Genomic DNA, 18,112 nt, shown 5'->3' on the forward strand with positions numbered 1-18,112 from the left:
TTATTTTTAAATGAATGTTTAGAGTGCACCATATATACGTACAGGGAATTACTTATTAGGTCACCTGAGTAAACTCAGGTGACCTATTGCCATCTGTTTTCGTCCGTCGTCGTGCGTCGTGTGTTAACATTTGAACATTTTCAGCTTCTTCTCTGCAACCACTGAACCAGTTTCAACCAAATTTGACACAAAGCATCTATGGGTGAAGGGGAACAAAAATTGTGAATTTCATGATCCCTGCCCCCCTGGGGCCTGGGGGGTGGGGCCAAAACCACTAAAATTAATGCAATCTTTAAAAATCTTCTTCTTTACTCCTGGACATCAAGCAGTCAAACTGTTTGCATGATTGTAATCAACATTGAGTCCTTTATTAAAATTGTGAAATTCATGGCCCTGGGGTCAGGGGTACTTGTGCTAGGGTGGGGCTAAGTAAGTATATAGTGAAAATGCATTATTTCTTTGAAAATCTTCTTCTCTGCTCCTGGGTATTAAATAAACTAATGAAGTACATAGTTATGATGAGCAAGAGTGCCTCTACCAAAATTGTGAATTTTATGGCCCCAGGGTCAGGGGTTCTTGTGTTAGGGCGGGGCTCTATTGATTATATAGTGAAAATACATGAATTCTTTGAAAATCTTCTTCTTTGCTCCTGGGTATTAAATAAACTAACTAAGTACATAGTTATGATGAGCAAGAGTGCCTCTACCAAAAAAATGGCCCCAGGGTCAGGGGTTCTGGTGTTAGGGCGGGGCTCTATTGATTATATAGAGAAAATACATGAATTCTTTGAAAATCTTCTTCTTTGCTCCTGGGTATTAAATAAACTAACTAAGTACATAGTTATGATGAGCAAGAGTGCCTCTACCAAAATTTTGAATATTATGGCCCCAGGGTCAGGGGTTCTGGTGTTAGGGCGGGGCTCTATTGATTATATAGTGAAAATACATGAATTCTTTGAAAATCTTCTTCTCTGCTCCTAGATTTTATATAAACTAACTAAGTACATAGTTATGATTAGCAAGAGTGCCTCTACCAAAATTGTGAATATTATGGCCCCAGGGTCAGGGGTTCTGGTGTTGGGGGGGGGGGGCTATATTGATTATACATGTATAGTGAAAAAACATTAAATCTTTGAATATTTTCTTCTTTGCACCTAGGTTTTAAGCAGATGAACTACCTATATAGTTATGAACAAGGGCCCTAATCTTCAAGAATTGTAAATTTCAAGGCCCCACGGTCAGTTGTACCATAGAGGGGGTGGGTGGGTGGGGGGGAGGGGGGGGGCTGTACTTATATACTGAAAATGAATGAATTGTTTGAAATGTGCTCCTTGGTATTAATCAAATATTTTTGAACAGCATGAATGCCTTTCCAAAAATTGTACAATGTGTGGATCTAGGCCTAAGAGTCAAGGGTTCATGTGTGGTAGCGGCACTACTCATTATTGCTGGATATTACTGATTTGTTGAAATGCATTTTTTGTTCCCCTACCCTGCCTATGGGTATTAAGTAACCAAACTAAGGAACTGCTATGTGTATAGTTATGATGACCAAATTGTAAATGCTATAGCATCTGGCTGAAAACATGGATCAAATTCAATCACTGGAAAGTTGTTGAATAATGCTCAGGTGACCTATAAGGCCCATGGGCCTCTTGTCTTTTTACATGTATTTTGTTAACTCTTACAAGAAATACTCCTGTACAACAGGAGTACACTTGCTCTGTGGTTTTATTTTTCTTTGTCTTCCTTAATTTGTTAAGATATAGGAAAGACAAAGTAATATTCATAATTGTAGTGAGGTATTGTGTCTAAATAAATGTATAATTTATTAAAACGTTGTTCTATTTCTTTGATGATTTCAATCATACTCCATTTCTTTTTTTTCCTAGCTGCTTTCGCAAAAGTAAGGGGACATTAAATCTTTTGAATATAAGGGGTCATCTGTCTTTTTACCTTGGTCAGAAGTTTTGATTGAGAAGAGATAGAACTTTCATAAATCACATGTAAATTACCTGTGACAAGACCTTTGAAGTTTGACCTATTTGATATATCAAAATAATATTTAAACATTACATTAAATTGGTGATAACTTTCGAGAAAGAAAATATAGGGCTTTCGTATTACACATGTTTATTACCTGTAACATTTTTTTCTGAATACACTATGATTTTTTTTTTTTACCCTGTGACTTTGACCATGAAGTTTGACCTACTTTTTCAATTGAGGGCATATTTTTAAGTCAGTACTACATGTTGGTCAAATAAGATAAAGAGATCCTCAAGCGGATTCTGTTTATCCTAGAAGGATGAAGAAAATACACATAAGAGTCTTATTAATGCAATAAGTTGATAAAATGATACTTAAAAAAGTCCTTGAGCGAGAGGGGCTGGGAGGGTCCGACCCCCCCCCCTCCCCCTACTTAATCCGATATTGCATACATTCACAGAAATAACACTTTAAAAAAATCATTGAAAGCATATGTAGTTTTTTATTTTAAGGTTTGAATAATTTTAATTATTCAGCCTTTATTTTGGACCAGAATTATTTTCTTCTTTCGCATGATATTCAATCATTCTTCCTTTCTGTTTAAAAAAGTCAATTTTTGTTGGATTCCGAGCCACATCGGCATCCCTGGAAACACTAAGGCTGACAGTGCAGCAAAAACAGCACTTCAACATGAAATTACTTTATTTAAAATTCCTTACACCGATTTGAAATATCTCGTTAAAATTTATGTCGATTCTCTTTGGCAAATTTATTGGAATTTTTGTGATGATTTGAAAACAAAGTTAACAAATGTGACTTCGGTCTGAAACGTCAAGACGAAGTAATTATATCAAGAATACGTATTGGTCACTCTAAAATTACACATAAATACTTACTGAATCGGGAGTCTCAGCCGGAATGTATATCCCGTGACTGTCCGATAACTGTAAATCATATTTTATTAGAATGTTCTGATTTTTCGCCAATTCTTTGGTAATGCAAAAACGATACATGACCTTTTTACAAATGTTAATGTACATGTAATTTTGGAGTATTTACATGAAACTGATTTTTACAATAAAATATAGAAATGATTAGAGCAATTTTATGAGATATATTTAGATGATTTTATTTCTAACAGTTTACATATTTTTAAATTTTAAGTCCGTCGGATGGGACATTAAATGGTACCCCGTGTCAAGGATAACAACCCCCTTGGCATGTAAAAGATCGTTTCTCTGGAGTTCGATAAAGAGTAGGCTCATTGGGGGCCGCCAGAGATACCAAAAAACTTTCAAAAACCGGTTAATAAACAAACTTGCCCGCCGAAATATGGCTGAAATATTGCCGACTTGGCGTTAAACAAAATAAAATCAATCAATCAATCCCTTACAATCCTTTTATGTAAGTCCTATCTGAACAGCGACGGAAAATGTCCTTATTCTAAGGTACATGCATGTATAGTATATCCCTAGTTCATATAGGTTTATATCATATCGGTTGAATTATTAGTGAAAATAATTTTGTTGAATTAAAAAAAATGAAATTGATCAGAGTCGGACAATGAAATAAATAACCATTTATCTGAATTATTTATCCCCCCCCCTTTTCATTCGTTAAAAGCATTAGTCATGTCTTTTATTTACATGCCTTTAGCTTATTCAAATAAAATATTCTACATTCAACAGTGTTCAAGTGGAACAGGAAATATTTCAGCAATGAGTTCACGGTGTTGGTTTAAAATTGGATCGGGTTCGTTATACCGTAAAAGATATCCGGTGGGCAAACCCAAAAAACTCCAGTCTGAAGAAGAAAACAACATCAAGAAAATGACAAACGACATCGCAAAGTATGCTTTAAAAACTTTAATGTAAGGTAAGAATCCATTGTCTTCTACCATACAAACTTCTGAATATGCTGCTGGACTAGATTACATGTATTTTTGCTTTGATCATGTTAATGTTCCAACATATTTCTAATGTTCAACCTCAGTCAAGTCAGTGGCTGAGTGACTGTGAGGTACCTATTCCTATATTTTATCAATAAGTTACATTACCTCTGTTATCAACATATTTATATAAAACCGGCCATATAGTTTGTTGGCAGTATTTGCACCTTGTTGATTAGGATATAGATCTAGCAGATCTGTTTGATGGTCTAAAAAAAATGGGATGGACAATCAGAGAGCTACAGCACAGGTACTTGGGTCTTGGTTTATAAATATGTATGTATCTTATTGATTTGTAAAAAAGTAAAGGTATGCAGGCTCCGTAATGGCGTCTGCTCAACTTGTTTACATGGCTTAAATTGTACAGATCCAAGCGTTGTAAAAATTGAAAACTGAATTGTAAAAAAAAAAAAGTCCGAATTTTCTCAAGCAGCTAGTTTTTCACTACTTCATTATCAAACATTTCACAAAACCATAGTAAATAGCCTACCTGAGCCTGAAATTGATACCATAGAAAATTTTGCTTGTTATACTGTCATCTTGGGTGGCAAGACAATACGGTCCAACATGTTTTTTACGTGACTTGTCATAAAATAAAAAAACAGCATATTTTCAGTCTTCACGAAAACTCACTGGTCCGAAGACTGAGGCCAGTGAATTTTGATGTCGGGTCAGTGAAAATCAAAATTCAAGAAGTCCGATGGGCTTGTAACAGTTGATTATAAAAATCATAAACAGTCAATATATTTTTTAACTGTCTTACTTGCGTAAATTTCATTAATATATAAAATAAAAAGAACAAGCACATGTTGTTGAATCGTATTATCATAACCCTATTATAACATGGATGTATTACGTAACAACCGGAACTAGCTAGTAACTATTAACTAGTACGTAAAATGTGCGAAGTTCCAAAGAACAACTTACCGAAACGCGACAAAGGATGAAAAATGGCTAGACTGGCCTGCATGTCTGATATCCGATATACATTTTCCTGCATACGGTAAAGACAGGCAATACCATTCTAAAAAATGGCGGCATTTCAAAAGTTGAAGTATGTAAACATGTATAAATTTACAGTTATGAAAATTTATTTTTTTAATTTTTTTTTAATTAAGGGGCAGTAAAAATTTTGGTTGGCCAGTAAATTTTGAAAGTTCACTGGTCCGACTGGCCAGTTAATTTGAAAAGTTTTTGTGAAGACTGTATTTTTGTGTGCAATAAATATAAACTTTTTTCAAAGGGGGTACTGTAGCTCTCTGGTCATCCATCCCATTTTTTTCAGACCAGCGAGCTACAGGTCTGCATGCTATAAAGAAAAATATAGATGCCTGTGCTTCTAGATCTAGAATGTTCACTTAATTATTGCTATTACACATTTACAATGAATATTTTATAGATTCTATCAAAAATATTTACAACAATTTTCAAGTTATTATCAAGAGTAGTTCTTGATAGCAAATGCAGAGAGCATCCCTTCGCGACGCTCGTCACTACGAGCTCTTAAAGCAACACCTTGGCAAAGAGAAAATTAGGACTACTGCACATTCATTTATCAGAATTTTTTTCCTCAGTAACTCTGGACCCACAATGCATTACTTGTTAAAGCTACGTTCTCACGAGAATAACAAACAAAAGTTAAACAAATAAAGAATTTGCCTTGATTCAATGGATATGTTGCAGAAAAATAGTCAATAAATAGGTTCTTTAATTAAATTAGCAATTTCCAGGCTTCTGTTGGATAATGCAACTTACATACGACGTCATGTGACGTCAGAGTCTAGACACACAAATGTCACGTGCAATTTGATGAGCCATATCAAAATTAAAACATTTTCTAATTATCTTCGCTTGCCCTAACGGTCGCACCGTCAATGTATTATTTTCATTCAAGAAAAAGTTAGGTTTGGACAAGTAATTATCTTTTTTCCGAGTTAACAAGTAAGAAAAACATTAAATATAGAGGCTGAATCCTGCTATGTATAAAGAAATTGAATTTGGATATCTTAATTGTTTTTCTTTTTTGGGGTGGGTGGTTGTTGTTATATCATGACTCTAAAAAAAGGTCATTTTAGAGAAATGAAATTCAGTACTATAGCCATACATGTAAAAGGCATCTTGATCAAACTGTTTCTAAGCCAAATCTTTTACAGTGTGAAGCTTTATATGACCAATGAACTATACTGTATACAAGGTTTCGTTTTTTCTATAAGTCTTTCAGTTGATAACGAAGAAAGCTTTCATGTGTTTACATGTAGTAGCAAAGGTCAAGGTCACAACTTGTGATTATGAGTATGTGTAACAGATATGCATAATGTTCCAAAGTAGGCATATTATGTAACCTTGCACTTAGTGAATTTTTTTTTTGTCATACAGTCCTATGATGTTCTGGTATAGTACTTGTCATGCTATATAGTCACTATATACATGATACAGGTAAATTTTAAGTTTTTAAGTAGTTTCCAGAAGAAAAAAAAAGATTCAGTTTTTAACTCCTTTTTAAATCCATTTGATATATTTTGCCATATATAACAAACCTGCTTCAGTGTTAATTTCTTGTTTGAATAATTTTTTGATTTCCCTCAAAAACAAGAAAAATCAGTACAATTTAAAAAAAAACAAAACAAATACGAGTTGAGGCAGAATAAACAAATTTTAGGAATTTATATATATTATACCCAACTGTTCATTCACAATTATTCCCTTAGTTGTAATCAAGTGTATAAGTGTCTATATAATAGTCCTTGAGATTGTGGAGTGTCCTTAAATATACACTTAAGCAGAGGTATTTATACACAGGTGAAATTTTCAATTTGAAAAAAAAAAATGATTTAGAGTATAGAGTAAAGCATGAAAGTATTTACATATATCATGTAAAATTTCCTAAAAAAAATGTCAGAATATAAATACTACTAGAAACTAAAAAAAAATACATGTTTCAGAATTTTTTTCATCACTGAATGAATATTTTAGTAGAAAAGGTAATAAAAAAGGTAAGGGTGCACATATGAAACCATTGTTATAATTGAAACTTTTGACATGTGATTGCCTTAAAACTCACACATAACATGCTGATCATAAAGATTTGTCATGTGTGTGTAAAAAGCACAGATTTTGACTGATAATTTAGTACATGTAGGAACTGACTATGCATTCATGTGTTATAATGTCATCTATCTTTATAAGTTTACTTACTTTTCATTATGTAAGACTAAGTATACCATACATAAACATATGGATATTGTCATCATGGTCATTGATGTGATATATTTCATAAATTTGTTTATTTATGTAACGTATGTAACTATATACTTGTATGGATGATGCAAATAATACCTTTACATTTTCTGAGTCCAAAACTATTTATCTTGATGACAAGCAGCCTAAAGTTGGGACCTTTTCATTGACAATTATCTGGTAATTGAAGACTTCATAATGCACTAATAATAAATTTTTATTAATTATTATGAATTTCAAATTATAATAATAATTAATTTTTTTCACCCAGGATGTCTTTTTGAATTGCACTTTGTTATAATGTGTGAAGATGAGTGGAGATGGTGGTTATCAAGGAGTTGAACAGTCCATTGTCTTAAAACAGGGGGAGGTTCGCATGAAAAGCAAGACCTTCGGGGTGAGTGTATATTACAAGACCTTTGGGGGCAGTGTGTATTACAAGACCATAGGGGCCAGTGTATATTACAAGACCTTTGGGGTGAGTGTATACATACTGGGGGTAAGGGGGTATTACAAGACCTTTGGGGTGAGTACACACTGGGGGTAAAAGGGTATTACAAGACCTTTGGGGTGAGTACATACTGGGGGTAAGGGGGTATTACAAGACCTTTGGGGTGAGTACATACTGGGGGTAAGGGGGTATTACAAGACCTTTGGGGTGAGTGTATATTACACTTGTGCTTGCAGACTTGCACATGTTGGAATATAATTTCACCTTTAACTGTGAAAAAAATGAAGATAATCTCAGTATGCTTCCTGGATATATAAACATATGCAAACTTAAAATTAATTTACATATTTGTACTGGTAAATGATTTGCTATTTCTGTTGAATTTCTTCCTGGATTTGGATTTTAAAAAATCAATAGTTAAAAAATTAAATTATTCCTGCTTCTTGAAGCAAAAGTAAAAAGGAAACTTAAGGCATCTTTCTTATGTACATAAATAGAAAACTGAAAATTTTAACAGTAAGTGTAATACACTGTACATGTATGCCTAAGAGCTATTTGCAAATTTACTAGTACATAAAAGTCACTAAAAGCAAACCAGGTATTTCAACAAGTTCACAGTGTGTAACTTTTCATATATTAATAACTGTCTTTATTATTATTTCTAGTTCACATTTCAAAAATAGTAATTCGATTAAAACACATGAGGAAACCTATAATCCCCCTCCTCCTAATTCTCACTCTAAGATGTGTAAAAATTCTCAATGTAATTCCCAATTTCACTTTATATGCTTCTTGATTTACTGTATTGGAAAAAAACATGGAAGATTTATGGTAGCTCATGAATATTTTTTTGTTCAATCTTCATTCATTTTACTAGATTTGGAGGAAGCGCTATGTTGTTCTATTTGCCCCTTCCAGTAAAGGTCCAACAAGATTCGTGAAGTATGCCGATGAGAGGGGGTACCGAGAGGAGAGGCAGCTGTCATTTATTCGCATGCAGGACGTGACAACTGTTGTGAGGTTGTCGTTTAATGAAGACCACGGCATCACAATCTCCCTGGCTGGAGGGGAAGTCCGACAATTTATATGTAATGATGGTAGGTATCCAACAGAGATAAAGATACCCATCATGTGCATGGGGTGGCCCTGTAGTCAATTTCATTGCTCGGTGAGGGGGGTGGGTGGGAGGAATAAGTCAAACTGTCAGAGAAAAACATATCCTTGCCATAAATTTGCTACTCTGAAGAGAAGTTGAGCATCACATGAGAGATTCCTAGTGACCTTGATAACAGTATAAGTTAAAATTTTGTGTTATATTATTAAGGCATTATGCACATTACGGGTATCGATACTGAGTAATATATTTGATTAATATTCAACAAAAAAGGACAACAAATGTAAATACTGGTACTTGATTTCCACATTTTCCCACTGGCTCATCTATAGTCAGTTTTTTTTCTTCTATTCAGGGGAAAAAACTGTTAGATTAAAAATACACTAAGTATTTTTAAAAAGTCCTATCAAAATAAAGCAAACTTTAAAGTTCATTGAACATTTTGATATTTGTAAAATATTATAAAATGTGAAATATTATCATTAATTTTTAGATGCAGATGACTGGCTTCAGAAATTGCAAGCAGAGGCTGGTAAAAGCGATACTCTCCCTATGGGTAAAATTCAGTTATGGTTTATTTTGTAGGTCTTTTTTATCTAACAATGCCAGCTGGCACATCATTAATATATGATACTGATTTATATTGTTTATTCAAGCCCACCACCCCCCCCCCCCACCCCACCCCAACCTCGGTAAACTCTGATCTGATATGTGCTTTTTCCTAGCCGATGTACTCAGGTGAGCGCTGTGGCCCCTGGGCCTCTTGTTTGATTTTAAATAAATTTCCTTTTACTTGTTTATTGAACAAGACATGTTTGAACCATGTCAAATTAGCCCTATTTGTAAACCTATGAATGTGCCTTATCATACTTTGTTTTTTTGAAAATAATGATGGTACGATCTAATTTCAGGAATGTTTCGGGCTTACCTTATACCAAACATTTTTCTGAATTATGACGGGGAATGTATTATGGAAGTGACTGCTGATAGGGTTAACGTTTACGAGGATGTTTCCAAACTCAGGAGGTGGGTCAGCATGAAGATTTCTTGTATCAGAAGATACACAGCCAACCCAGAGAAAAGGGACAACAACCTTCTTATAGAAAATGGCCGGTAAGATTGTCTTCATTTTTAGAAACCAATAGTCCATTTTGCTTCTCTCACCCAAAGTTGAGAGAAACAAGACAGCTAGGATTTATGTTCATGGATTTCCTTTAGAGTTTGCCTTGCTTCAATCTACAACAAACATTGTTTCATATTTTACACTTCCAAGACCTAATACTTGCAAAGTTTTGAGGACTTTTTAGCAATTCAGTGTTACTTTTTTGCATATCAGTGATCGCAGAAGAATTTTTCCCTTGAAGTTTTATACCCTGATTCATATTTATCCATTTCTTAGTAACAACAAACTTGAACAAAGGTGGATCTGGGGTCCGTTTTACAAAAGAACTTAAGGCTAAGATCAAAAACTTCAGATGATTGTAATATGAAAGTCGTAAGTCCTTTTTTAAAACGGGCCCCAGGTCTCTAAGGCAAATATTCATCCAAAAGCATTTGTAGATACATAGTACAGTTTGCTATCTGAGTGAAATATAATTCACTTTTAAAATATATAATGTTTTAGTTTACAAGAAGAAGTTGGAGAATGCTTATTGCTGTTCAAGTCTTACCAGTCAGAAGAGATCTATAGACGTCTGGATCAGAGTGCCAGGAGACTCCGTGGAAGTGTGGCGTCCGGACAATCACAGAGCAGCAATGGAAGCTTTAATCCACGTCAGTTTACAGTTTTAAAAACAAAGCTTTTGCTATCTTTTTTTTCAATTTTTGGGCTGATCTAAAGCAATCTTTTCTTGAGAACTAGATTTTTATTACAATTTTTATGAAAATCTTTGTGCTTAATAGCGAGCCTGCTTCTAAACTATTAATTTCAAAAAGGTTGCACTACATTATAGAAATATCAAATATTATTCTATGATTTTTTTTCTGTTATTGGTTTGTCATATTGGGAGTTTCAGAAAACCTGTAAACATTAACTTTCCTCACTTGATTAATATGCAAACAGAAAGATATATAAGTTTTGTGTAAAATTTTAGTAAAAAGGTATAATATTTTACTAATAACAAAATTTTAGGAAAAAATTATTAATACGAGTTCTTGTAATTATAACAAAAAATAACGTTTATACAATGTAGAATGCAATGAACCAACTTAGTAATATAAAGTGGAAGTTGTATAAAATTGTTAAATTTTCAGACTAATGAACAGTTAACATGGTTAATGTGTGATCAAATACTAAGTAAAAGAAAATTTGGAAAGGGGGGGGATAATTAGGAGTTAGGAAGCATGAAAACAGAGACAGTTGAGAATGTTACTAAAGTGGCATTGTTTCAGAGACTAGCAAGAAATCCTTTTGTAAAAATAAATATAAGCTTGCAAACAAATGATTCAAAATTGAGCAAGTCAAGTGTATATCGGATGCTGAAATACCAGATATGTTTTGAATCTTCAAGCTTGGATGGTTAGAATGAATATATGAAGGACTCACTATAAAATCTTTTAAATCCAAGAAATTGGGCCTCAACTCTAACCTGACTTAAACCACCTTGACTGAGGGGATATTTATTAGGACACAGTTTATAAAAGGCACCCCCTAAAAAAACTAATTCAAAATTGTTCAAAAAATGAGACCAGATTAATTACAAACCGACTCTGTGCTCTAGAAATGATAATGTGAGATAGATTTATTTATTCAGCTAAAAATGACGTTATCTAGAACATTTTTGTAACGAAGTAAAACTTTACAATCTTTATTTCTTTTGAACTCATTACGTATTTGCAAGATTTAATTATTTTCATTAGAATAAATCTTGAAATTACGACTTAATTTGATAGGTTGGTGCAGAATATTGGAATAAACACCAGTAAAATGTAATCAATCAAAATGGTTGCATGTTTTCTGAAACAACCTTTAATATGCATTATAACCCTTTTGACTTAATGATACTTCAAAGCAATTATTTGATTGAAAATATGTATTTATGACTTAGCAGTTCTGACATTTCTGTATATATTTTGTCTTGCAGGCATGTTTTAATGATGTCTATCTTTCTAATTTTTTTGTCTTTTTTAGCCCGTCAGTCTGTCTGTATCACTGTCTGGTAGCAATTTTTATCCCTAACAACAAAGTTCGCGGGGTTGGATTGGGGGCATAAATACATGAATCTTATACACACATTTTTTCGTTGACTTAATTATTTTACATACAGTTAGGCTTGTATCAGTACCAAGTTATGTAATAGAAAGGGAGAATTTTTAAGGGAGGATTGAAATGGACACCTACATCATTATTAGGTGCTTTAACCATTGAGGTATACAGGCTGATATAGCCATATCCATATACATGTATATTAATATAATTATACATGTATAATATAGGCTAATATATGCCTAAACCATTACAGAGCTATAGCTTGCATCTCCTAGTCATCACTGTATTATGACTGATAAAACCCTAATATTTAAAATGAAATATTAATGACTAGATCCTTTACACAGGTTTCCTTGACAAATTTAAGTCACTAGTCATATAAAAATAGTATCATTTTGTACGTAATAACACTTTATTTTGTTGAGACTTTACATATAGCATTACATTCATGATATAAAATGGTCTAGTGCAGAAGTTGAGGTCATATATTGTTGTCAAGGTAATAGCTTTTCAAAGGGCAAAGGATTTACAATTATTTCCAGTTCTATGTGTGCCCCACTTTTGTCAGAAATTTACAATTTTTGTACATGGATCTAAGGGGATGCATTGGAATAAGTCTATGTTTGCATGTTTAAGGTATTTCTCAAGTGCATCTTGTTTTCTTTCAGGTCAATGATCATTGCCATTATTAGGGTAAATATTATTATTAAAGCATTGTTATTTTTTTATATGTCACATGATATGATAAAAATGATATAAAATCATATTCAGGTGCAACACACACTTTGAGTATTTGACCCATAAAAAAAGAACTTAATGCCATAGCTAGCGGCTGAACTTTGATTAATAAATAAATGATTTTAATCAAAGTTACATTCTTTTTTTGCATTGCTGCTTTTTTGTTAACAAACATCTTCAAGAATCTTTTAAAATTAGCAGTAACAACATGCAGCTTGACAAAGAAAAAAAATATCCAAATAAGAATTATTTATTGTGATTGCAGTGAGATGGGGAAAGTACTTTATTGAAATGTGATTAATAATTTTCTAATTTCATTTTTATACCAAACTGAATGTAAATTTGCAACATTTTTAACCTATATAAATTGATTTTAATAGGCAAAGAATTGTCTTAATATGACAAAGGAACCATAACTCTTATAACTCAAAGCATTTTGCATCTTGTCTCTTATTTCCAGTTTGAATTAAACTACATGCACTTCTAAATTATGCTATTATTATTTGAGGACATTTTAAATACCTGAAAAGGGATATTTTTATAATTTCAAAGGAATACAGAAATACAGATTTCAAAGCATAATTTTAAAACTACTGTAGATTCATCATTGTTTGTGGGTAACCAATGTTTGTGGATTTTGTGGGTCACCCTTACACACGAATTTAAATCCCAATTAAAGTTTTATGTCAGGGTATTGTTTCAACATATTGATCCATTGACCCATTGTATTTACAAGTTATCCACAAAATTACGTCCCCACAAACAGGTATAATTTTTGCTTACCCACGAACATTGACTCCCATGAATTTAAATGATTCCACAGTAATTCAAAACAATTGATGGTGTTTTTTGTACATGTCAATTTCTTTTTTAGGGTTTCGAAGATACCAGAGCACCAATACCATGCCGAGATTAAGGGAACGTTCATACACCAAGAATTCACTGTAATCTCCATCCAGCCACCTTTTAAGACAGCTTGTGTTGGAATTTGTATGCAGCATTCCCAGCAAAATATATTTTCATGACCACCTAAACATTCCATGTTAATAAATTATTTTTTTAATGCAACATACGTCTTTAATAAATGCTTTATAATTATGAAGTTGAATGATACCTGTGATATACAAATTATGGTTCTAAAAATACATGTATGATGTTTTTGTATAAATTGAACTGTTTTATTTTGGTTTTATTGATGTTAAGATGCAGTAATTAAAATCAGTAAAGCCAGATTATACAGAACATTCCAAACTGATGCAAGCTAGATTTTGTGACCTTTACATGATTACTAATCCTGTACTCATTGCTGATATTTTTTTCAATATATATATTTTTTTGAAATCACAATATATATGAGAGAGATACTGAAGAATCTTGTGCATTTATTATATGTATTTAATATGAGCCAAGCTTTGCTTTATAAAGCATGAACTCAGAATTGAAGTGTAAGTTCTGCAACAAATACATGTACATCTAAATGAATCAAACCTCATTCAAGAAGAGGAAATAGAGAAACAAGTTGAATAAATATTTCTGCTGCATCAAATGTTTTACTTTTAAAACAAAACAATGAATACATTTTTCATGATTGATAGAAATGGCATGTATATGTTCCCATTTCCCTTACTTCTCAGTTATGATAGTAGTGTTTGCTGTACTCTTATTTTATTGTGACAGTGTATAGCTTTAATTAAATTCTTTTATTAATATTACATGTACGGTATATCAGGGTTGTGTTAAAAATGCACCTTTTCAATTAATTTGACTTACCACAGTGGGTTAAATAATATGTATATTTTTTCAAGTACAGTGGAGCCTCATTTATTTGGATGCTTTGGTTCCTAGTCAATTTGTCCGGATATGTGAAGCGTCCGGATACCTGAATCACCAGTTAAACAAAACAAAATAACATTTAAAAATTCTGTTCCAATTAAAAAGTGTCTGGATACTGAAGCGTCCGGATATCTGAAGGTCCACTGTACAGCGTATACCTGGTAACTGGATATTGTATTTTTTTTAAAGATTGCCTAAATGAGATTAAATTTTTAAATTACAAACAAAAGATACTGATGATTCTTTCAAGTTGGTAATGGCAACATTTTTTGTTATATTTTATTTTTTGAGATTAAGTTTTGAATTAGAATGATAGGTGCAAGACATTATTTAAAGTTGATAAAAGCATAATATGATATAATCATTATATTATTTCTTTTGAAAAACTATAAATTGCTGATTACACACATTTTACCTTTCAGACATTGTATGATAATAAATTACTGTTCACATTTTTAATTTCAAGTGTTTAAAATTCTCTATGTTGATACATTCCATGGCGGTTTTAATTTCATGGTCACTGAATTTTTCAGTTAAGGTTTGCAAATTTCTAAATTTTCTGAAAAAACAAAGAATGTCACTCAGTAAATTATTTGAAATAAACAGATTTCAATTGCTAACGTGCTTTTATCCCACCAGTACTCAGAATTCCACATGATTTTCAAATATTTATTAGTTTACTGTAATGAAATAGATATTTTTTTTTTTAAAATGTGTATATAATTAAGAGCTACTAGATTAATGTACAATATTCAGGATGGTTTTATTTTTGCTGAAGATTTTTTAGGATTTTGTCAAAACAATGATTTTGCAATTTTTTTTTCAAATTACATTCCTTAATAATTATGACAAAGATTAAAGAGATTTGCAGAAGTGCTAATGACAAACTGCTGAGATTCACATTCATGAATGAACATATGTTTATTAGTATTGTCACTTTTTTAATCCCCCGCTGGAAATTGAACACAGATCAAAATATATATACATGTACATACACATATATGTACGTAATGCAACTGCTTTTTTTCTTTCATGTATTTCATAAATGGCATATGCAATATGCTATATATGCAAACTAGTTGCCTTGTTTATATTGTAAAAAGAGAATTGCTTCCATGCTTATGACTCTTGCTAAAGATATTTGTGAGTGATATATATACATTTATATCTGTTGATGAAAAGGATTTAGTTCATATGCAGTATGGAAATACAGGAAATTTATGCAAGGCCACAGATATTTTTTAAATGATCTGTTATACATTATTTTTGCATGTCACAATTATAATGATTCTTTTCAGGTTATATTTAATTAATGTTAAATTGTTAATAAATCAAGGTATTTGACATACCAACCACAGAACAGAATTCATTTTATGTGCATCTATAAAAAAAAAATCACTGAATTTATATACAATTATGTACGTATTTACTGTTTTTATTATATTTTTACTATGCATATTTCTGTGACATTCCTTATTCTAAGAGAAAATTGTATTTAACAGTATTTGTTTCAATAAGCACTCAAACTGAATAGAGATATTGAATGGGGATGGGGATCAACTTACTAAAAAATACACTGTATTAATAAAATTGCACTTGAAGTTACTATCTCCTTTACTGAAGTGTCTATACAAAGAAACACACTATTAAAAGAAAAATTGGATTTTTTTTTCATTATGATATTAATTGGGAAAAGCTCTTTTCTTTCATACTTTAAGATAATGATTATATATATATATAATTTTTTTGTGGTTTATATTTTTGAATCTGTAGGCACATGGATGCTTGTTGGAATGAATATGTTGAATATTGGTAATTAATCTTGCTTGATACCATCTTTGCCTTATTAGAATTTATAACATGTTTTAACATTATGTTATGTGAGATTAAAGTCATTATAATGTATTGTTGAATTTTGCAGTATATAAAGTTCAAAAGTTTGCCTTTAACTTGTTGTTTATCATTTGAAATTTCTTATGGATACTTCATACTCAGGGCCATTGAGCAGTAACTCCAGCGAAGGATCTTTTTCTTGCCAACATCTGTTGTGACAATGACCTCTGTTTATATGGTCTCATCCAAAGAAGTGTTTTCCACATTCTGCAGTGGATTCGAACCCACAGTGTAAGGATCAACTCCTTTCTCGATGACTCGAGAGCAGAATTTCAGCTCTACCCACTGCAACATGCAGGCAAGTCTAAAGTATTGTAGATATTCTTAGACTATAAGCATAATTTTAAGACAAAAAAGGATTCATTTTCAAAGTTTTATGATTTTTAGCATAAGAATTGAGGTTAAAGTGTGAAATTCCAATTGTGGGTCACTGTGCCCTGTTTTATTTTTGGTTGACGTAATTTGATGCATGATCTAAATTAGTCAACTAACAAAGTTAAATGATATTTAATAGAATCTTCTTATTCAGAGTATTTACCCATTAAGATAAAGTTGTAAAGTATCAAAAGTAGGTCATCGTGACCTACTTTTTGGTTGAAATGGAGAATGTAAGACACATTAACTACCAAAGTTAAATGATTCTCAGCCTTTCCAAAAAACTTAGGTATGGCGATGAAATATCAAAAGTATGTCATTTGACCTATATCTTTGGTTGACAAATCAGAAGATTCAAGATGCATCATCTGACAAAGTTTAATAATTATAGGTCATTTTGAGATATACATGTACTCAGATGCCTTGAATGCATCATCTCATAAGGTTGGATAATATTCCTAGGCATCATATTGTCCAAAATATGCATCTAAAATGATCTGATAATGAAAAAAAATCAAGAAGTGTTTGTGAAACACTGATGTCCCTAAGCCTTCAAACAAGTACTATCATATCATAATTTACTTCGCCATGATTAAAGCATACTAGTACTTTAAATGTTGGTGGGGGTATACTTGAAAGTACTGTGGCAAAGTAACAGTTGAAAATTGGTAGATAGGCAGCTTATGGCTATGGTTGAATTTCCCTATATGGCAGCTTATGGCTGTATAATTGAATTTGCAAGTCAAATTCCAAGGTCAAAATTGTTGGTATCCAACAAATGTCCAAAGGAAGGTCTTGCCATAAGGAAGACACCTGTGAAATATGAATGTTCAAAACTTATGGCCGAGGTTCAAGATTTTTAAAAGTGGGTCAAACTCTAAGGTCAAAAGGTCAAAAATCTTTATATCCATTGACAGGTCTTGTCACAATTAATACAATAACATTTGAATTATGAAAGCCTTAAAGTTCTAACTATCCAAAAGTTATGGCCAAGGTTATTTATAAAGTTTGATAAAACACCAAGGCCAAGAAGTCAAATTTGGTGGTACATGTACCCAGAGAAAGGGACTGTCACAAAGAACACATCTGTGAAATATGAAAGCTATTGCCCCACCCAGTCAAACGTTACGAGCAAGGTTAAAGATTTTGTGGACAAACGGATGGACAGGGCAAAAACTAGAAACATCTGAATCTTTGATTACAGGGGCATAAATAAAGGTCAATGTAATCTTTTCCATAAATATATAGTCTTTTTCCTTTATCGCCAGCAAAACCCATCCGTAAAATATCTCCTATCAAGTCCAATATATCCAACTGGTTTCCAGCT

At 32.3% G+C, this 18,112-nt stretch overlaps 1 protein-coding gene across 3 annotated transcripts; it reads left to right on the forward strand.

Annotated features, from left to right (window-relative positions):
• Positions 1–3,736: 3,736 nt before the first annotated feature.
• On the forward strand, positions 3,737–16,459 carry LOC134281033 (docking protein 5-like). 3 transcript variants are annotated; one of them, XM_062763493.1, is made up of 8 exons: positions 3,737–3,863; positions 7,445–7,570; positions 8,502–8,721; positions 9,232–9,294; positions 9,650–9,851; positions 10,363–10,511; positions 12,615–12,639; positions 13,559–13,647. In XM_062763493.1, exons 2-7 carry the CDS (start codon positions 7,484–7,486, stop codon positions 12,620–12,622), a joined length of 729 nt encoding a protein of 242 aa, XP_062619477.1. In that variant the 5' UTR covers positions 3,737–3,863; positions 7,445–7,483; the 3' UTR covers positions 12,623–12,639; positions 13,559–13,647. The 3 variants fall into 3 exon arrangements, with proteins under 3 accessions (XP_062619477.1, XP_062619475.1, XP_062619476.1); XM_062763491.1 differs by lacking the exon at positions 12,615–12,639 and having other exon boundaries at positions 13,559–16,459; XM_062763492.1 differs by lacking the exons at positions 12,615–12,639; positions 13,559–13,647 and adding an exon at positions 11,631–11,668.
• Positions 16,460–18,112: the final 1,653 nt, after the last annotated feature.

This window comes from Saccostrea cucullata, unplaced genomic scaffold (genome assembly GCF_032062105.1).
Source record: "Saccostrea cucullata isolate Sc308-1 unplaced genomic scaffold, CSIRO_AGI_Scuc_v1 ctg77, whole genome shotgun sequence".
NCBI lineage: Eukaryota > Metazoa > Mollusca > Bivalvia > Ostreida > Ostreidae > Saccostrea > Saccostrea cuccullata.